Below are 23679 nucleotides of genomic sequence, written 5' to 3'. Positions count from 1 at the left end.
ATGTTAATTAAGGTGTCCACTTACATATTCGGTTAATAATTTTTATTTGTTTAAACAAAATTACTTTGTTACAATATAATATTTTAATACCAAAAAAAGTACTTGCGTAGCGTGAAAATATTTTTTGTGATGTAACTCTTTCAAAAGTACATAAAAATGGTTGCCAGCAAGGGTGTACATGTAGATTTATTAAATACACCTTGTGCGCCACCTAGGAATCAAATCTAGAACCCGACACTCGAAATTTTTTCTCTGCTACAATCGTACCCTGTTACAATTGACCTCACTCTCCCCTAATATATAATAGTTGATAATTAAGATAAACTGATAATTAAGATTTCGCATCGAGTCTTATAGTGCGTCTAGTAATTTGCCCAGGGACTGCAGGTAGTTAAAGATTGCATATTGGTTTGAGAACAATATTTTTGGCGCTTTCAAAGTCTATCCTAGATAATCTGCAGAATGAAAAAAAGTTTCCTTACCGGAAATGAGGTGAACTCCTCCTGCCAGCCTTTTGAACATGTATCTCGGATGCCTGAATGTATAAATGCTGAAACCGAAGCCCATCAACATTAAGCATAGGCTGATGATAGAGAAGGCTGTTTCTGTTCTTGTATAGTCTGAAAGAGAGACATTTAAACCAATTAGAGATGAGTCTAATTAAAAAAGAAATAAAAATCATGTATAAAACGTTTAAATACTACAATTCCAAAGGGAAGTTGCGAAATGCAGCAAAAATGTCGTCAGAAAATTCAAACCAATAGAAAATTTTAACGAATTAAAACAATGAAAAATATTAAAAATGACAACAAAAACCGACTTCCGAAAAATGACAACCGAACCTCAGTGGGTACCAGCTCCCGAAGTCATAAAGACACAAAAACACTAAAAATTGCTCTCGCTGTACCCTACAAGTTTTGCAAGAAGTCCAGGAAAAGAGAAAAAAAATACAAAATACAAAAACATCTTTTGTTTTTGTTCTTGTATTTTGTATTATGGTTTGGAAAAAAAGTCCAGGAAAAGAGAAAGGAAATACAAAAAAAAAACTTTTGTTTTTGTATTCGGGTTTCGAAAAAAAAGTCCAGGAAAAGAGAAAAAAAATACGAAATACAAAAACAACTCTTGTTTTTGTTCTTGTATTTTGTATTAAGGTTTTGAAAAAAAAGTCCAGGAAAAGAGAAAGGAAATACAAAAAAAAACTTGTTTTTGTATTCGGGTTTCGAAAAAAAAGTCCAGGAAAAGAGAAAAAAAATACGAAATACAAAAACAACTCTTGTTTTTGTTCTTGTATTTTGTATTATGGTTTTGAAAAAAAAGTCCAGAAAAAGAGGGAAAAAAATACAAAATGCAAAAACAACTTCAGTTTTTGTTCTTTTATTTTGCATTAATGTTTTGAAAAAAAGTCCAGGAAAAGAGAAAGGAAATACAAAAAAAAACTTTTGTTTTTGTATTCGGGTTTTGAAAAAAAAAGTCCAGGAAAAGAGAAAGGAAATACAAAAAAAAAAACTTTTGTTTTTGTATTCGGGTTTTGATAAAAAAGTCCAGGAAAAGAGGAAAAAAATACGAAATACAGAAACAATTTTTGCTTTTGTTCTTGCATTTTGTATTATGGTTTTGAAAAAAAAGTCCAGGAAAAGAGGAAAAAAAAATACGAAATGCAAAAACAACTTCTGTTTTTGTTCTTTTATTTTGCATTAATGTTTTGAAAAAAAGTCCAGGAAAAGAGAAAGGAAATACAAACACAACTTTTGTTTTTGTATCTTGTATTAGGGATTTGAAAAAAAAAGTCCAGGAAAAGAGGGGAAAAAATACAAAAACAACTTTTGTTTTTGTTCTTGTATTTTGTATTATGGTTTTGAAAAAAAAGTCCAGGAAAAGAGTAAAAAAATACAAAATGCAAAAACAACTTTTGTTTTCATATTTTGCAATCCGGCAATCTTGTTACGAAAATATTTTAAATCATTCTTGAAAAATTTCCCGTTCATAAAGTTACATTTGAATTCGCTATTCGCTTTATAGATTATGTTTAGTGTCTTATTCGTTTTTTTCTTTTTCTTTTATTTTATTTTCTGCTTTTCCGTGTTATTTCTTCTTACTGCGTTGCATTTTATTTACTGCAATTTTTGTAAAAAATTTTTTGAGTGCTCCTCACATTATTGTATTGATATATTTTGCTTTGCCTATATTGATACAATATCAGAAAGCACTCTTTTTTACGGATATAATCGTGTGGGGTGATGAAAAGATTATATCTTTTATTTTCCGGACTTTTTTTAAAAAATTTATCCTTTTTTTTCTTCTTCCAGTTGTTTGTTATTTTTTTATTATTATTTTTCTTTCCCCCCTTTTCTCATATGTCGGTAGTTTTCCTTTGTTTTATCTTCATTTTGACACAGACCTTTGACTTCAAATAACCCCACAAGAAGAAATTCAATGGAGTTAAATCACACGAACTAGGGGGCGAATTCTGATCACCGAAAAGAGAGAATACAGGGCCAGGAAATGTCTCATACAGTAATAGAATTGTTTCACTGACTGTGTGGCATGCGACATCATCTCGAACACTCTCTTTTTACTAATCCTAAACTGTCAAATTGTTCTTTTTTTAGGGTTGCCAACATTTTACTGCAAAAATGGCGGCAAATTCAATTGTTGCGTTCATTATGGGACACCCTTAGTAAGGCATTTCTAGTAGTATATTTAAATATCAGGAGATTTCTCTCATGCTTCATTTATCTTAATTTTAAATAACAATTTAAAATTAAGAAATACATTTACTGTTTAAAATATAACAGAAAAATCAAACAATTAACCGAGTAATCACCGTAGCTCATCTTTGATAACATAATCACCTTAGCTAATTTGCAGAAAACAGTATAATAAATCCCTTATCAACCTTTCTCATTGGCGAAAATACAACAGAAAAATTAATAGATTATTGGAGTTGTGCAATATTTTGAATATAGCACAGGATGCGCATCCAAATTATTCAACAAAGAATAAGCACTTTTTAAGCACTATTAAAAATGTTTTTAAGCACTATACATTAACAAAATGCAAAATAAAAAAGACTTTACTCGATTATGATAAAATAATTAGCTTCTGACAAAAAACTCTTTTCTTGATTATATTAGCCATTATAAAATGATCGAGAGAATTTTTGTTCAATATCAGAGAATAGAAAATGGAGTATGAAATCGAGAATATCTTGCAAAATGCAGCAGAGTGGCACATGAGAGTGCAAGAATCTCACCGAACCCAGCTTAGTGGACGCACATGCGGTATTTCATCAAACATGTAAAATGATTGGTGCTTTCATACGCTAACGACTAACGGTACACCGAAATAGATTGTGGTTGAATGAATTGCGAAAATGTTGAATAGAACAATGTGAAAAGCACGCTTTTACATAATACACGGAGAAGAACGACATTTCCTTTTCGAAAAGGGAAAATTTAAGCTCTTTTTAAAAACATCCAATGAAAAAAGTACCTTTAAGGGCTTTTAAATACCGAAAATCGAAAATACGCACCTTTAAGCACTTTTTTAAAAACGCAACGATCCATGTAATAGAAGAATCGATCTGCTATAAGATCCTTAACAATAATTGATAGTTAAAATTGAAATTAAACTACTTCAGCGAGGGCAACAGCAAGGTAAAAAGCTTCTGTTAATGTATGGTTTTAAAACTAATTTAGGTGTTAGGATTAAAGGAGTTGACGAATTAGAATATTTTAATATAGTTGTGCTGTGTATTCGTATTGGTTACCAATGAAGTTTAAATGTTGTACAAGATGATTTTGAAAAGTGGCCAAGCTGGTCGCCAAAAGTTGCTAGTATAGTATAATTAGGAAAAAGTTGCACTCAGATGAAGCTTTCCATATTTTGCGAAAAATAAAGATTATATTCTAGGAGTTAGTGCTAATAATTATTCGACTGCAAAATATTATTGTTCTTTTACATGTATAATATATGTATTGTTAAATATTATTTCTTATATTAATATTATTATATTAATGGTCTTAATATTATGTGTATCGTTAAAACATTATCGTCATATATTAATATTATATTAATTGTCTTAATATTATGTATATTGCAAAATATTATTGTCATATATTAATATTATTATATTAATTGCCTTAATAATATGTGTATTGCTAAATATTATTAGGTACTGTTTGTTTTTATATGTCTTCTTTGGAGTTATTTTAACTATGAAAAAAAATTGAAATGAAAATTTATTCATATTTTTAAAAATTCATATTTCTTAAATCTTCTTTTAATACTTCAGAACGATTTATTTTTTCAATTAATTTTGAAATATAAAATAACGAATACAAAATAACTATTTAAAATTCTAAATCAATGTTAAAAATTAACTTTCTAAACTATTGCTAGAAGTTAAACTCTTTGGCAAAAGTGTTTTGAAAAGTGTTTAAGTAACCAAAAATTAAATAAGAATTTCATAAAGCAATTTTGCGGATAAAGTTGTCATGGTAACCGAATAAAATTATAAGAATTATGTTTCTATATTAAGATGAGAAAACAGAACCTGCGTTGACAATTTTGCATTAATATAAAAAACATTTTTTGATTATTAAATTGAATGATTAATTTAATATTAAATTAATAACTGTGAAGCAATTTTGGAGATAAGTGAGCGAAGCGATCAGGGATGGAACCTCCTAGTAAATTCATAAAATATTGATATCAGTTTATTCAATACTTATATTTCAAGCTATTATATAATTATAACATAATTTAACACATAAAGTAATAAGCAGCAAATAATTGCTTTGTTTTTAGCATCAGAAATCTCTATTATCTATGAATTTTCTAATTTTTATTAAGAAAGAGTATATTCTAATCATTTACAGATGTAAAAATAGATTTGGAGTAATGGTTTTATAGGTAGTTAGGTACTTTATTTACGTCGCACTATAGCTGCCCAATGGGCTATTGGCGACGATCTGGGAAACAACCCCGAGGATGATCCGAATATATATCATCGCAATTTTGGAACCTCTGCAGAATGGATTGCTCCCCTGCTTTGTTAGCCCGACGACCAGCGCGCGAAGTCGAGCACTTTATGGTAAAACAGTTTAATGGGGACCAATACCACGCAACCTCGGTTCCTACGCAAGCTGATCAAAATGGTCACCCACCCGCTTACTGACCGCAGCCAGTGATTTTTTAAATAATAATTGAAGAAAAAAGTGTATTGTTGTTTCTAGTTTTGTAATTGCAACTTTAAAATTTATCGTCGTTGAAAAATTTGAGTAACTTTTTATTACATATAGTTTTTTATTAAATATAGTTAGAACTACCAGAAGACGGTAGCATTTACCGTATTTCTGACTCCATGAGAACACCTAAAAGCATGCCAATATTCACCGAAGCGCTTTCGGTAAACACTTCACAATAAAATATGTTTTTTAAACTTTTAATAAAATTTGGTTTGTGGTAAAAATTCCATCGTAATTTTAGCATAGAGCATGGCATAAAAACCCCTTATTCAGTTCTTTTTTCCTCCAGTTTTCTTTTAACTAACTATGTGGTAATAAGAACTATAATTATGGAATCCAGAATTTCCAGTGAACTCAATATATATTTATAAAATAAAATATTTCGATATTGAAAAAATTATATGGACTGAAATTCAAATGATAAGAATAGCTAACATAAAATATATCAATATTAAAATAAAGGAAAAAAAAAATCTTTTTTTTAATGAAACTAAATATTTATTTCTCTAATTAGTTTTTTAAAAGAATTATAGTTTATTTTATAAAATAATTTGTGTATGTGAAAAAACTTGATCAAAATCAAACAATAACCCGAAAGGGGGTAGTTTTTCTTCACTCTGGGGCTATTCCCCCTTTTTATTCTAAATTCACATGTAAGCAAAAACATTAAATTAATTTATTTAAACTGATTAGAAAGAAAATTGAAGAACACTGCTGAATTGTTTCCAAATTGCCGCGATAAGATCTTGGCTTAATATCAAAGAATGGTTTAAACCTCCTTTGCATAATAGAATGTAACTCCATTCTGGAATCGCGCCAAAGAACCTGCAAATTCACTCAATAAATCATTGCGTTTGGCAACAAATTTTGCGCTGACTTAATGGAAGCATTTTCAAATCGTTCCTTTCCGACAATGAAAACACATTCTCAAAAATTATGTTTACAAATGAGGCATCAAATATGAATTGCGTCAAATGATGGCTGCTTAAAAGAAAATGAATGACATCATTCGAAACGGTATTAAGAGACCGATAAATTTCGCAGTAATGGTCGAAAAATATTTATATTGCTTGGGTGTTGAAGGTAATTATAAACACGACAATAAAAAATAGATTTTTAATATGACTTATTTGCCAGTTGAGATTTTGAAATGTGTTTAGAAGGTGTGGTGAGATCTGAAATTGCTAGAAGAGAAATCTGAAAATCTCCTACATTCGAAAAAGCATTAAAAACTGAGGAGTTACGCCTTAATGGTCAAAGTTTTTGCGTAGTTTTATTTTGAAGGTAATACGAAGTAAAGGGTGTCCCAAAATTAACGCAAGGTTTGGATTAAATAGAAAACACAGTTTGTAGTCTTTAGAATGTTATTTTTTCACTGAATCATAAAGTACGTAGTATATGGTTGTTATGGAATAACACATCGGGCAAATGCTGGCACATACGCAATCTTTGGCGAAATTTTCTGCATAATTGTGGCTGAATTTCGTCGATGCAGTGTTTAATTTCCTCTTGTAATGCACGGGAGGTTGTGGGCTTGTTGAAATAAGACATTTGTCGTCAAATAACCCTATAAGACGAAATATAATGGTGTTAAATCACGCGATCTAGGGGGGGGGGTACTTCTGATCACCGAAACGAGGGAGTACACGATCAGGAAATGTCTCATGCAGTAGTTGAATTGTTTCACTGGCTGTATATGGCATGTGGCACCGTCTTGGACGTTCCATTTTTACTAACCCTAAACTCGCAGCTGTCATATTGTTATTTTTTTCAGGATTGCCAACAACTTACAGCAAAAATGGCGGCACATCGAAATATCGCGTTCATTTTGGGACAGCTAAGTCATAAACAGCGAGAAAAATAGATTTATAGTGACTAATTGACAAGTCTGCGTTTCGAAATATGCTTAGAGAGTGCAGTTGAAAAAATTGATTTACTTAACCAGTTGAGATTTTGAAATATGTTTAGAGAGTGTGGTACTTCCATTCGATCAAAAATTGCTCGAAGAAAAAAAGAAGAGAAATCTAAAGGGCTCCTTCACATTAAAAACTAACGAGTTAAGCCTTAATGGTCAAACTTTTTGCACAGTATTATTTTGAAGATAATAAACAGCTGCAGTCCCTTTCCACATTATTAGATGCACTTTAAGTTTCGATGTAAAATTATATTTATCAGGTGATACTATACAACCGTATTCCTTTTACTAGGATGAAACCGGTTTGCACTTGCTTACGTTCCTGTATCAATGGGTTAACATTGTGATGCAATACGTTAAAAATAAATACAAATAGGAAGTATATAAACAATCTCCTGAATAAATATCCATTGCATGTATGTTTAAATATATAAGTATTGCATATAAACATATCATTATTAAAACACTACAGTGCGTCTAATAATTTGATCTAATTATTATAATATACTAATATAATGCTTGACGTAATAAATATTCCGTATTTATATATTGTCTAATTTATCCAATCGTAAAATTTAACCAATTGATACACGAACGTAAACAAGTTCAAACCGGTTTCAGTCACGTAAAAACAATAAAGCTGTATAGTATCACCTGATGATTAAGATTTTACATAGAATCTTATACTGCGTCTAATGATTTGGCCAGGGACTGTAAGTCATAAATAGCTGGAAAAAATAGATTTATATTGACTTATTTACAAGTTGACGTTCTGAAACATGCTTAGAAAGTGTAGTACAGTACAGAACCCGTTATCCGGAAATCAGAAAACCGGAAAACCAAAAAACCGGAACGAAATTCGATAAATTTTCCCGCAATTTTTAAAAAAGAAAAAAAAAATTTCCTCATAGGAGTTTAGGATTTTTCTTTCTTTTTTGAAAGATGTTTACCTTACCATCATTTCAGAAATAATCATTAGTGTATTACCTCATCGTTTTTTCTTATTTTTAAGATTATTTCCAAACATTTTTTTTTTTTAGTTGGGTTTAACACTAAAAAAACGGCTTTTTGTAGCGATTCAGAAAACCGGAAAAATCAGTTATCCGGAATAGCGATAGTCCTGCTCGTTCCGGATAATCGGTTCTCTACTGTACTTATTATCAGAAGTACTAATACACTTTCTTCTACTCCTATAGAAGTTGGTCGCAACATTTACGTAATCTTCTGTTATGTTTAACGTTTTTTAACTCGAACATTTCGACAAAGAATTGATCCTTTAAAAAATCGTTAAAAAATCTGTAGCTTTAAGAGCAGAACTAATTTTAGATATGAAATTCCCTCACTCAAATTAATACATGCAAAACTTTTGTTCATTTCTTACTTTGAATTTAGCTCAGTTAGAATCTTAAAAATTTCATCTTATCAAAACTAAAGTAATATTTAAGCTAAAATAAAATAAAATTTTAAATGAGGTAGATGCGAATCTGAAAGTTATAACACTTAAGTTAAAACACATATTTAAACACTTAACCTTGTATGAATTAATAGGTTTTGTTCTTACAGGTTTTGACAGGTTAGCAGATTCATTAGCATTCATTCCCTCACTCATATTAATACATGCAAAACGTTTGTTCATTTCCTACTTTGAATTTAGCTCAGTTAGACGCTTAAAAATTTTATCTTATCAAACTAAAGTAATATTTAAGTTAAAATAAAAAAAATTTTAAATGAGGTAGATGCGAATCTGAAAGTTATAACACTTAAGTTAAAACACATATTTAACCACTTAACCTTATATGCATTAATAGGTTTTGTTCTTACAGGTTTTGACAGGTTAGCAGATTCATTAGCATTCATTCCCTCACTCAAATTAATGCATGCAAAACTTTTGTTCATTTCCTACTTTGAATTTAGCTCAGTTAGACGCTTAAAAATTTTATCTTATCAAACTAAAGTAATATTTAAGTTAAAATAAAATAAAAAATTTAAATGAGGTAGATGCGAATCTAAACGTTATAACACTTAAGTTAAAACACATATTTAACCACTTATGTGCATTAATAGGTTTTGTTCTTACAGGTTTTGACAGGTTAGCAGATTCATTAGCATTCATTCCCTCACTCAAATTAATACATGCAAAACTTTTGTTCATTTCCTACTTTGAATTTAGCTCAGTTAGACGCTTAAAAATTTTATCTTATCAAACTAAAGTAATATTTAAGTTAAAATAAATAAAAAAATTTAAATGAGGTAGATGCGAATCTAAACGTTATAACACTTAAGTTAAAACACATATTTAACCACTTAACCTTATGTGCATTAATAGGTTTTGTTCTTACAGGTTTTGACAGGTTAGCAGATTCATTAGCAGGTTTTTTTACATCATCGCAGACATAAATGCTGTCGTCAAATTCCCAATAATCGTGACTTTATTTATAACAGATTCAAACGTTAACAAATTCTCGAATCTGTCCAGACATTTTGTGAAGGGTCCGAGTTTTGTAAAATTGTGAAAAAATTACTCGTAATTTGTGAATATAAAATAAGCGTTAAGTCGCATTCTTTCCACCAGGGTCCTGTTTTGTGAATTTGTGCAAAAAGGGTCCTGTTACTGCAAAAATATTTTTCTATGAGTTTTTAAATTGTAAAAGGAAACAAGCTCAACACTGTAGCTTAACATGGGCTCAATACTGTAAAATTATAATGAGAAAAAATTTAATTTTCAAAAATAAACATCTACTGTTGCTACTAAATTAGAGATGCAACATACAAATATTTGGTATTTAGCCTATACTGCATAACACAGAATATTCATTTCGGACGAAAAATGGAAACAAAATCCTTCACATTTTAAATAATTTCAATTGACGTATTTTAAATAACACAACTTAGTTATGCATCACACCTAATGTGTTACACATTAAGTAAACTTAAACGATTCTTAAATTTATAATATTTTTTTTAAATACTTACATACGTTATTTTTATTTACATAATATTTTATCAATTCATTTTATTAATAATATATTGCTCAATTATTTATTTACAAAAAATCATTTAATATCAATAAGAATGTACACACGTTGCTTGTAGATGTAGAAATATTTTCTTAGAATACTACATTTGGAATTTATATATATTTTTTTTACTTCGAAGAGATTAAGGTACATAATATAAATGAAATGAGATCAAACTCAGCCTTAGAATTAAAGCACAAAAACATGATTAACAAAATATTAGATCAATATACGTCGATTGCCAGTAGATTTGTAAATAACTATAATAGCTGAACACTCAGCATCAATCAATTTTTTCTCGTCCATTTACAATAACACACATATGTCTATCGAATGTCTCTTGTGAAGGGTCCGATTAAAAGATAAATTATTTTGTGAAGGGTCCGTTTTTAAGTTAAAATATTTTGTGAAGGGTCCGTTTTTATGAAAAGATATTTTGTGAACGGACCCAAATTTCTTCTAAACAGTCCCCTGGAAACAAATTATTTTAAATCAGATTTCGCTTTTTTTGGATACAATTTATCTTTAACAGCTATTGTTCTTGTACATCATCACAGATACAAAAGTGGACATCTCTAATAATCATTTAAGCACTCAAAAAATACTTTTAAGTACTATATACATTAACAAAATACAAAGTAATTTGTCTTCTTTATTAGCCATTATGAAATGATCACGAGATTTTTTTATTCAATTTCAGCGGGCGGAAAATGGAGAATATCGTGCAAAATGCAGCAGAGTTGCACATCAGAGTGCAATAATCTCACCGAACCCAGATCAGTAAACGCGCATGCGCACTCGTAAGTATTTCATCAATGTAAAATGATGGGTGCTTTCACCGATGGTACACCGGTAGTGGTTGAATGAATTGTGAAAATGTTGAATAGAACAATGTGAAAAGCACGCTTTTACATAATACACGGAGACAATCGACATTCCCTTTTCGAAAAGGAAAAATTAAGCACTTTTTAAAAACACCCCATGAAAAATGCACCTTTAAGGGCTTTTAAAAAACGAAAATAGAAAATAAGCACCTTTAAGTACTTTTTAAAAAACGCTATGCACCACGTTTATTTATAACTCTCTTTTTTCTCGGTTACTTTAATTCAAATCTTGACTTTCTGTGCACAAAATTTTCCTCTAACAGCTTTTGTTCTAATACATCATCGCAGACATAAATGCTGACGTCAAATCTCCAATAATCGTGACTTTATTTATAACACATTAAAACGTTAACAAATCCTCGAATCTTTTAGTAATCTTACTAGACACAATTTCGGAAACAAATCACTTTCTTGAATGTCTTACCCAACTTGCCTTGACAGAAGGAAATATAACATCTAGATTAGAAAACAATCCACCCTAATTTCGACTAACGATGTCTAGAAATTCTCGAAACTTAAGAACCATTTGCATATAAATTGGAAAAAAGAACAATTCCGATTGTCATTTGTCGTTCTGAGAATTCGAACAAGGAGAATTGTTTCGTCGAGAGCACGGAATCTTCAGAATATTTCAAGAACATCGCCAATATATCGATCGAGTCGATGCTTATTTATATATAAGACGTAAAGTTTATTATTCAATTGTTTTAACTATAAAGAACTAAAACATCTGAATTTTATTTTTTTAATTCTCACTTTTCCCCTTTAAATTTTTTTAAAGCTCTTTCGGTAAAACAAATAAAAAAAGTCAGCGTATGATTGTCATAAACTCGAATTAAAGCTTTAACAGGGTGGGTAGCCAAATCTTTCAACAAAAAGCAAGCACCTTTTAAGTACTCTTAAAGCACTGAAAGAATATTTTTAAGATTAATAAATATACCAAAATATAAATAGTTTCCAAAGAATTTACAGGATCATGATAAAATAACTAGTTTCTGACAAAGAACTCTTTTCTTGATTTTATTAGCCACCATAAGAAGATCGAAAGATTCTTAGATTCGATTTCAGAGGGTGGAAAATGAAGCCAAAATTAGATAATATCTTGCAAAATGCAGCAGAGTTGTTGCACATGAGAGTGTAAGAATCTCACCAAACCCAGCTCAGTACACGTACTCGCGGACCCGCAAGTAATTCATCAAACATGAAAAATGAATGGCGCTTTCATACGCTACGAACCCACGGTACGCCGAAATGCATTGTCTTTGAAGTAATTGTGAAAGCGTTGAATAAAACAATGTGAAGAGCAAGCTTTTGCACAATACGTGGCGAAAATCGACTTGGTAAAGAGAAAAATCTCCTTTTCAAAAAGGAAAAAACGAAGCACTTTTTCGAAAAGGGAAAATGAAGCACTTTTTAAAAACACCCCATGAAAAAAAGCACCTTAAGGGATTTTCTCTAACATGATCTAACTGAAATTCCTTACCTTATCTACAGTGGGACAAGAAATGAAGATAATTTGCAGACTTGATCTATTATCTCTAGAACTGGTAATCGAATTTTAACGAAATTTGCTGTGTGCATACATTGGTACAATACAAAAGAAATAACCATTCAACAATTGTAATGCACACGCATGATAGTTCGTGACACTTGTTGGAGTCGGAAGGTACGAAATTGTCACAGGACAATTACCATAGGAAATGATAAACTGCCTTATTTAAAGCATGAAATCGCGCTGCAAGGATTACATATAGGGGGGAACCATACCCTTTATTAACCCATTTCCTTTTGTTTATTCTGCTACTGCTGTTTCATACCTTCCGACTCCAACGAGTGTCATGCTCGATCATGCGAGTGTATATTACAATTTATGAATGGTTATTTGTTTTGTATTGTATCAATGTATGTACAGTACGCAAAAAAAAAAGATATCACCCTGAATAACTTTCGTTCTAATGATCGGATTTTCACGAACTAAGGGTTAATATTAATGGTTCCTGAGGGTGACCTCAAATATGCTAATTAATTAGTGCTAACTATTAATTAAGTTACGAAATCAGACACAAAAACGTACTTTCTCTGAATAAACATATATTTTTTTTTACATATTTGGATTCTTAACCTTCAAAATATAGGGGGTAGCCGCAATCTGGGAAATATGGTCCCCATAGTTTGGTCAGGAGAGCGATCCAAAGTTCGTACCCCTTAATGTTAATTTCACTTTTTACGTTTTTAGCCATATTTTTAAAACTAATAAAGCAATTCGAAGAAAATTTCACCCAGTCATAAAAATCATTCACCCAAAGATAATTTAATGAAAAAAATAATTTTTAATAATAATTAATTATTTTTTATTATTTAATTAAATTGAGGATGAAAAAATTTTCAATTATAAGGTATGAATTTTTTTATACCATATTAATCTACATATTTTTCAATTGAAAAATCTAAAGTTTCAACTGTTTTTATTTATTAGAAGCTGAGGAAAATTAAAAATTAATAATTTAAAAAAAATTAATTTGGCGACAATAAAGAAATAATTAAATGGGGAGTTTAATATTAAAATGTGATAAACTTGCGAGGAACTTGACTTCGCGCGCGTAGCGTAAAATTTCATTCATATTTTTTTTGCTAATAATCGTTTGCTTATTTTTTTATTTTTATTTTTTTTAAACTATAAAATACCATGTTTCTTTTTCAGTCGTCTAAAAAACAATTTGCATTTTAGCAAAGAAATTTGAATAAAATTTTTATTGAATAAAAAGCATTTAATTCAATATTATTTCACATTATTTAAATTTTTTTACGGTCAGATCTTGGTTGCCTAGCAACCTAGTAAAATTAAGCAATCCTCTTTTGAATTAGTCAATGGGTTATCTTAAAATATTAATTTGCGCAGGCGACTTTTTTTGGCGGTTTTCTGGACAATTCTGTTCTTTTCCGTGTGAGTGAATCATTCCAGTTGATGACAGTACATTTCAGAATTCACCGCGGGTACTGCCCTTCAAATGCTGAAATATTTAACTTGAAATTGACCAAATTCTTTCTACGTGGGATTTTATGGGACACTCATCAAAAAATATTAAGCAAAATTTTTCTCAAACCAAACTTTCTACATTAGTTGTCAACATACAGTGTGGTCATAAAAACATTCCTAATTACAGTCCTGAGTAACTTAACCTCCCACTTAAAACAATCAAAATAAAATTTCAGATGGCATTATTTAATGGGAAGAACAGCTCAGGAGATAGAGCTTTCACCCTGCCAATGAGCAGACACAAGTTCGAATCCCACTGATAACTGAATGATACGAATCCGCACCGACCACAGTGCCCTCAGTAGTAGATTGTTCATGCTTAAAAGTTCCCTTGCCGTCTAGTTAACCACGGGAGGTTTTTGTGATTTTCTTTATTCAATGAAAATGAGGGTAAGTTCCATTAAAAAATCCTTCATTAAGGGTAGTTGGTCCCAATAGCTGATAAGTTTCATTGTCTTCTGGTTTGGGTTCAAAATTGCAAGGTTACGGAGCTGAACATTAATAGTCGTTAGCTCAAAATTGGATGGGTTTGGACAACAAATTTGCTCAAAATTGGACAACACCGGGCATAAAATAAAATAAAGGGAAGGGTTGAAGATAGTGTTGATTTATAACGATACAGTTCTCACGGTGATACAAGATAACAGAGTAGTTACGAAGACACAGAGTTGTTACAAGACACAGAGTTGTTACAAGACACAGAGTTGTTACAAGACACAGAGTTGTTAATAGAGTTGCGCATGGTGCTACAAGAATTGCAAAGAACTAATTTTCCAAAGGCAACATCCACTTTTTACGTTCGGAACGTGATCTTCAGCAAAAAACATAAAATAAAAAATGACGTAGGAATATTGATTATAGCATGAAAAACGACGGTGCTAGGCAGAGAGGAAGAAAAGGGTACTTCATGTAATTTCAACGAATGAACGAGCCTGCTTTATTGGACGGGTTTATTTAACGAAAACGAGGGGAGAAAATGAAAGCATACAAATCTGTATGCAGCATCTTCCATTTTCCAAGCAAAAAAGTATTGCCCCACTCAATTTTATAACTTTTATCGTGATCAATTTGAAAGAAATAGCTGTTAAAATTCAGAAAAACCAAAATTTGTTCACGTTAACCGTAATCATGACATATTTATTGCTCTAAATCATTACAATTTCTCCGATCCATAAATTCAAATAACATTATCTAAATGTTAATTTCAATTAATTAGGCGGATAGACTGAAAAAATAGTGGAAGGAATAGCATCCTGTATTTATGAGCATCCTGTAATTTAATGAAAATGTAACTTCCACGTGAAGTTGACTGTGAAAAATATAATAAATAATATGTAATTAAACTCACCTAAAATTGTTCTATCCACTTCAGGATTTTTTTGAATAAACTCATCAGAGGGAAAAAGTCTATGATTGTGGCAGTTTTCTGAAAGAAAGAAAAAATCTAATCAGTTATCTCAGTTTTAGTACGCATAAAACAAACAGTGAATAAAGTGTCATCTTAACAACTCGTGTAAGGCTCACAAGCATCTTAACGCTAAGCGTTTTATTAGTTAATCAAGTGCGAGTAGTTGCTGAGATTAAAGTCAGTAGTTGTCGTGGAATTAAATCAACGAAACTAAATTGATTTTTCGCTACGAAATATATCACCCGTAAATATGATTACGGAGCTAATGAAAATGAAATCATACGCATATATGAAGCTCTTTAACCATGCATAATGAGATTATATAATTCTGAGAAAAGAAAAGATTCATAAGACCATAGGGAAAAAGAAAGAATATTCACTAAACATGAAAGGGAAAAGTTGGCTTTGATATCGAGCTTTAGTTTAGGGTTGGCGATCTAATTCGACTTAATCCTTTTGTAGAATTAAACTTCGGAATTCCTTAAGATTTAAATGTTAGGCATTAAATCAAAGCTTAAGGAGTATGAAATTCAAATTTTAAATGAAAGTGAAGAATTTTTTTTTTTTTACAACAAAAGAAATATTTTAGCTTTTGTTTTAATTTGATAAAGTTAAGCTTTTATAATCCTTCTAAAAGCTTATCTACTTTCAATTGGGAATTAGCTAGAAAAATATTTCGAAATTGATTTCTTTAGACAATTTACAGTGCCTGGCAAACTTATTAGACGCACTAAAAGACTCTACGTAAAATCCTAATTATTCGGTGGCTCTATACAGCTTTAATATTTTTAAGCGACTGAAACCGGTTTGCACCTGTTTCCGTTCGTGTATCATTTGATTAAACTAGACGATATATAATATAAATTCGAAGATTGGATAAATAGGACCATATACAGGGGTCTGTTTAGAAGAAATTTGGGTCCGTTAACGGACCCTTCACAAAATATCTTTTCATAAAAACGGACCCTTCACAAAATATTTTAACTTAAAAACGGATCCTTCACAAAATGATTTTTCCTTTAATCGGACCCTTCACAAATTTGTTTATCTTCATTATTATTTTGTTAATCGAATGAATCCTTCCCAGGGCCGAAAACAAGAAAGATGGATGTAAACGAATTAAGTTCTGTCTTCGGCAGACGATTCTTCCATTATTCGTCCGAAATGAATACTCTGCGTTCAGCAGTATAGGCTAAATACCAAATATTTGTATGTTGCATCTCTAATTTAGAAGCAGCAATTGTTGTTTATTTTTTAAAATTTAATTTTTTTAATTATAATTTTACAGTGTTGAGCATAATCTTGTATGTCTTTACAATTTAAAAACTCCTTGAAAAAGTTTTTTTTTTTTTTGCAATAACGGACCCTATTTGCACTAATTCATAAAAGCGGACCCTGGTTGAAAGAATGTGAGTAATTTTTTCACAATTTCACGAAAAACGGACCTTTCACAAAATGTCTGGACAGACCCCTGATATATTATATAAATATAGATTATTTATTATATCAGGTATTATATCAGGTATTATATTATAATAATTAGACCAAATCATTAGACACAGTGTAGTGTTTTAATAATGACATGATTTGCACGAGTTTATATGCAATACTTTTTTATCTAAACATACATGTAATATGTTTTTATTCGGGAGATTTTTTATATGCTTCCTATTTGTATTTATTTTTAGCGTATTGCATAACAATGTTAACCAACTGATGCACTGATGCTGATTAACCAACTGATGCACGTAATGGAGGATAGTAAAATGCCAGCAAAAAATAAAAATTTTTCACATTTGTCATAGTTTTTTTTTTATCTATACACTTGTAATTGCTATGGTTTTGTTCACATTTTTTTTCGGCATGGTTGCTTCCTACTTTTTATGAAATTTTTCTCTTACTATTTTGACTTATTCAGATATTTTTTTTAGCATATTTAAATCTTTCTAATAACTCAGTGGTTAAAATCTGACAACCGTAAATTATTATCCACAGCGAAGTTTTTTTGTCGGCATTTCTTTTCCTTACTTCTTAAGAAAATTTGTTTTGATATTTTAATCGTAATTTTTTCTCTCCATATACTTAGCTTTCTAATTCTACTTTAAATGCTATTTTCAGCAAATTAAAGTCATGCAATATTTTAAACATATCTATTTACAATATATCTAACTTATGTAAGTTTTTAAACTAAGTTAACATATGTAAAGGTAAGTTTACTTATACATACCTTCTATGTCTATGCACGTCATATGTGCGAAAAGAACGTGGGTGTTTGTTTAACATTCATTGTTGTTCAAAACAAGCCATAATAAATTTATTGATGACTTAAAATTTTTTTAATTTTGGTAACGTTCTAGTTCTGGAGTCATTGCTACAATTTTTGATCCATTATCTTAGCTGACAGTTAGACGTGATAAGTATTGGGTAAAATATAGATGACCTGCGAAATTCTATCCCCATGGGTTTTCCATCTATGTCTACATATGTAAAAGACATATATTGATTTGTGTACAATAATTTGTTTAACATTCATAGTTGTCCAAATGAGCCACAATTAATTTCTTAATGACTTATAATTATTTTAATTTTGGGAATGTTTTAGTTCTGGTGTCATTGTTACAATTTTTGTTCCATACTCTTAGCTGACAGTCAGACGTGATAAGTATTGGGTAAAATATAGATGACCTGCAAAATTCTATCCCCATGGGTTTTCCATCTATGTCTACATATGTAAAAGACATATATTGATTTGTGTACAATAATTTGTTTAACATTCATAGTTGTACAAATGAGCCACAATTAATTACTTAATGACTTATAATTATTTTAATTTTGGGAATGTTTTAGTTCTGGAGTGATTGTTACAATTTTTGTTCCATACTCTTAGCTGACAGTCAGATGTGAAAAGTATAGAGGAGAATATAGGTGATCCTGAACCATCTATACAACAAATACGAAAAGATCGTGATCATTACTCTAACAATACATATCGAATACGATAATATTACAATGATTATTGGCATCTATAATTATCGAATATCACTATCATTATCATTAACATATCAAACAGAAAATATTGTAAATATTATTCATATCGATGATGATTGAATACGATATTATTAGGAGTAGGCTGATAAATTTGATTTATGTGATGAAAGTTCTGATTTATGTAAAAATAATATAAATTAATTTAATTGAAAAATATGGTACCATGTTGTTAAAAATACTGATATTTCTGAAAATACGTCGCGATTTTTAAAGTCTTCGTTTTGTAACGAAGAATCTTTTTGAAGTATTATTCTAATAAGTCAGTTAGAAACTAATCGTAAGTTTGGATTTCTTAAATCATATGTTTTTAAGTTCATGTTAAGTAATATTACGAACGAAATGTCATTCAACCATAGAGTAAACTCATACAAGAAATATAATTTTTTTTAATTATTTAAATTTAATAACAAGGAAAAATTTTGATTGGAATGTTTAAAGATGTTTCTGGAGTAACATATTTATGTATCATAACTTCGAAAATTTGAGCAAATAAATGGTTTCAAAGCTGATGTTTAATTCAAATGATTTTGTTCAAACTTTCAATATTATCGCACATTTTTATGTAATTAAAATTTAACAACCTTGCATTTTATGTAATTAGAATAATTTAACATAATTAGTCAAAATTCACTCTTACATTATCATTTACAACTTATAATTAACATTTACATTTTCAACATCTAATTATGTAAATGAACATTTACATTTACAACATCTAATTACGTAAATTAATATTTACATTTTAACATCTAATTATGTAAATTAACGTTTACATTTACAACATCTGATTATGTAAATTAACGTTTACATATTTAGAATAATTTAACAAAACTACTCTTAGAATTTAACAAACCTTTTACTGATATTTTTTTTAGATTTCTCTTAAATAATATTAGTTAAAAATCTAATACACTATCTAGCCATTAATGACCGGACACCCCTTGACAGGCAGGTGGACTCGTCCTGGTGGAATAAATACGGAACCTATGGTGGGGGAAAGACCATTTGCAGGCAGGCAACGGCCATACGAGCGTAAACAGTGAAAATGAGTGGACGGCGAGAGGTGAATGAGGCGGAAAGGGGCATGATCATAGGCGCCCACCGATTTGGTCATTCCATACGTGCCATCTCCGACAAGTTTCAGATACCACGGTCAACAGTTGGTAACGTCGTGTTGAAATGGGAACGAGAGGGAGTGATAAAACAGCAGTCCCGACCCGGCAAGCCCAAAATAATGTCCGACAGGGATCGACGATCTCTTCGAAGTGTAGTGAAGGCAAACCGACAAATGTCGTTGGGCACTGTCGCTACCAACTTTCGGGCTGCATCGGCAGTGTTGCCAGTACACGTACCATTCGTCAGGAGCTGATTGCACAAGGATTCCATGGACGAGCAGCAGCACATAAGCCAAACATCTCACCACCAAACGCCCGCCACCGATTTCAGTGGCGCAGAGCACGTCGCCAGTGGACAGTAGAGCAATGGAAAAGCGTTATGTGGAATGATGAGTCACGCTACATGTTGTGGCACTCTGATGGACGAGTGTGGACTTGGCGAATGCCCGGAGAACGGTACCTACCGGAGTGCATTGTCCCCATTGTGAAGTTAGGCGGTGGAGGAATTATGGTGTGTTCCTGTTTCTCATGGTTTGGCCTTGGACCCTTGGTGTTAGTGCGTGGAACCCTGAACGCAGAATGGTATAGAGACATCCTGAACAATTCCGCGCTTCCCACCTTGTGGCAACAGTTCGGTAATGGCCCGTTTGTGTTTCAACACGATAACGCTGCCATTCATAAAGCACATGCCATCACGGACTGGTTTGATGAAATGGGGGTGCAAGAGCTTGACTGGCCATCCCAAAGTCCCGACATCAATCCAATTGAGCATCTCTGGGATGAGTTGGAGCGCCGGTTGAGGGCCAGATCACAGCGCCACAAAATCACCACTCAACTCTTCGCCATGTTACAGGAGGAATGGCGGGCAATACCTGCCGCCGTGTACCAACACCTAGTAGATAGCCTTCCTAGAAGGGTTAGAAGCTGTGATTCGGGCGCGTGGCGGCCCTACGCCCTACTGACTTGATACTAGCAACTCATGTATCCGAAATGAGGGGTGTCCGGTCATTAATGGCCAGATAGTGTATTATTCTAATGAGAATTCTAATAAAAATATTGTTTTTAATTTTTCTAATTAATCGTATTCCAATAAAATTATTATTTATAAATAAATAATATTATTTAAATTATTATTATTTGATAAAATATTATTTATAAATATTAAAATTTATTCTAGTCGAAAATTTACGAGAGTTTTTTTTTTTTTTTTTTTTTTTTTTTTTTTTTTTTTTTTTGCGGAAGGTAAAATATTTTTCTAGGCGCCTTGTCTTTAAGACTCCAAGGCCACTTATCACTGCTAAGAAACTATTTTAGCAATTTTTTTAAACCCGAATAAATCTTATTCGAACTTGACAAGTGTAAAATGGAAAGTAACGCTAATGTAAACATGTTGTAAGTTTTTGTTTGTTTGATTTAGGTTTATTAAAAGAACCATTACCTCCTGAAGAACTCTCTTTGTTCAAACCTAAACTGAGGAACGTCACACCTTTTTTAGGTGCTTGTAAAAGGGTGTACTTTTATTTTTTAAAAAAAAAATTACTCCGAAAAAACTGAAGTAACACTCTTCCTACTTCATTTATAATAATGAAAGAAAGAGCGAGTTTGTATGTCTCTTTTTTAAATTTCTAACTTTTTAAACTTTCTAACTTTTTTTTAACTCCAGAGCCCTTTCTGCTGGCTTTCTGAAATTTGTACATTTAGTGAACTAAATAATTTCAGCCCTTGATCTTGAAAATCGTTCAAAAATTTAGAATAGATTCGAAAGTTTAAAAAATCTAATTTTCTCATTGGCCTAAAACGAGCCATTGTTATGAATGAAACTATAGATACATCTATTTTTTACCAAATATTTAAAGGATTATACCAGATGTTTGCAAACTTAAAACTCTGTTTAATATCAAAAATAGAATTTTCTCATTGGTTTAAAACGTGGCATTGTTATAAATTAAACTATTCGCGATCGCAACGCTCGAGTGCGCCCTCTAGCGGGAGCCTGTAAATGTCAGACATTAATTTATCACGTTTTCCTTTAGTTCCATCAAAATCATTGGCAGGATCAGACACCATTTTCTTAGCAGCAAATAAAAATGAAAATTTCCCTAAGAAAGGCCGAAAAACTTGAAAAAACTCTCCAGAATATTGGGATATCTTTCAGACCCAGAACACGCCGAATATTTGAAGAAAAATTTCTCAATAATTTTTAACTTCTATTATCAACAAACTTGCAACTGATAACTTCCGATTTCGCTATCGTATACTGTTACCGATGTGTGTATTAAGGTAAAATGCATTTCTTCTGTGTTCAATTCATTACAAATTAAAGTGAAGTCAATATTGCTTTCGTTGTTCCAATAAATAAATGTGAATTCAGAACGTACAGAACTGTAATAGTTAAAGAATATTCTTCTTCGTTATAGAATAGTATATATTTTTGTATTCATAAAATTCGGAAAACACCAATAAAAAATTATCCAAATAACTTGAAATAGTGCCATTTGTGCTGATTCTTAATTAATTTTTATCGTTTTCTTGGTAAGTATTTTCTAGTTTTGAAAGAACAATTTCAACTAGAATTCAGCTATTCTGTTTTTAGCTACATATTCAAATTCATATCAAGATCTTACAATTATAAAATTTTGTTGTGTAGTATGTTATCTAAAAGTAATGAAGGGATAAACTATGTATCTATTATTTGAGAATAAAGTTTTCAAACAAAGAACATATCATTTTGGACTTCTCCGGAATTATAAATCAGGTGTTATGATTTTTAAAATAAAAAATTTGGTTGTAAATATTTTTTTTTCTCATTTGATGATAGTTCTCTACAGAATGCTTTTTTACGTCTGATTAAGAACTATAAGAATAAAAAGAGAAACAATATGGAAGTTTTTTTATTTCCATATGAGGAATTTTTAAAATCGTTTTTTTATCCTAAGAATTCCTTATTTTACGTTTTTTAGTTTATAATTTTTTGATAAAAATTGTTGTTAAAATAATTGTTTTGAAAAATTAAATGGTATAATATTATGTGCTCTTGCATATTCTAATGTCTCAAATAATATGATTAAAAAAAGTATGGAGTAAAAATTCGGTACTTACGTAATAACGCCACCGCAACTACAGATTTGGCGGTTTTTAAATACACCAATCTACACCAAAATTTTTGCGACAAATCATAAAATAAAACACTTTATTCAAAATCAAAGTAGTTTATCGGATTTCGGTGGACAATGGGCAAAATATTTCGCTCCTGAAAAAATAAAATTGCATCTTGTTCTATTTTTGGCAAATCCCAAAGACGCATTTTCGTAACACTAAAAAATGGTAACAAAAATCGAAGAACAAATCATTTTGGAATTCTTCTGATTTATAAAGCAGGTAAGTGTTAATTTTTATAAAATAAAAAATTTTACTTTTAGGTAATTTTTTTTTTCTTATTTGATGATAATTTTCTATAGAATGGTTTTCTGCGTCCGATTATGAATCAAAAAAGAAAAAACATGAAAGTTGTTTACTTTAATGTAAGGAATTTTTAGAATTGGTTTTTTCTTTTTTGCTTTGTAACGTAAGCATTCTTTATTTTACGTTTTTTAGTTTCTAAATAATGATTTTTATTAAAACTTAAAATTTTTTGATAAAAATTGTTGTCAAAGAACTTTTTTTGCAAAATTAAATTATATAAAAATATAAAATTTATGTATACTTTTTGCTTATTTTAATGTTTGAAGTAATATGATTCTTAAAACTATGGAATGTAAAGTTTAAATAGGCCTTTCAGGTTATATCATTAAATTTAGTAAGACTATTTCTCAGGCATTAGGTTTAACTCTAATAAGAAGATACATATTTTTTTTTTTGTTTATTTACAAATATTTCTCAGATGTGTTTTGGATGTTCCTTCTTTAAAAAAAAGAGATACCATCTTATTTTTGGTTGCATAAGAAAGGATATCAAACATTTTTCTTTTTTAAATTTAATAAGCCACGATAAAGAAGGAACGTTATAA

The 23679-nt window shown here is 30.5% G+C and overlaps 1 protein-coding gene and 1 long non-coding RNA gene across 3 annotated transcripts in view; both read right to left on the bottom strand.

Annotated features, from left to right (window-relative positions):
- LOC107440992 (voltage-dependent calcium channel gamma-1 subunit) overlaps positions 1 to 23679 on the bottom strand; it is a 163993-nt gene that overhangs the window by 7214 nt on the left and 133100 nt on the right. For both annotated transcript variants that reach the window (XM_016054224.4, XM_016054150.4), the window contains 2 exons: positions 15451 to 15528; positions 483 to 620 (listed from right to left, as the gene is read on the bottom strand). In XM_016054224.4, coding sequence (XP_015909710.1) covers positions 483 to 620; positions 15451 to 15528 — 216 coding nt within the window. The remainder of the gene's footprint in view (positions 1 to 482; positions 621 to 15450; positions 15529 to 23679) is intronic.
- Positions 1 to 23679, bottom strand: part of LOC147806565 (uncharacterized) — a 394172-nt gene that overhangs the window by 292127 nt on the left and 78366 nt on the right. The window lies entirely within an intron of this gene.

The sequence above is a fragment of the Parasteatoda tepidariorum genome, chromosome 8 (genome assembly GCF_982258835.1).
Source record: "Parasteatoda tepidariorum strain Cologne lab strain chromosome 8, Ptep-v5.0, whole genome shotgun sequence".
In the NCBI taxonomy this organism is placed as follows: Eukaryota; Metazoa; Arthropoda; class Arachnida; order Araneae; family Theridiidae; genus Parasteatoda; species Parasteatoda tepidariorum.
The sequence above is the reverse complement of the archived record's forward strand: the minus strand, read 5'-3'. Positions and strand labels throughout refer to the sequence as shown.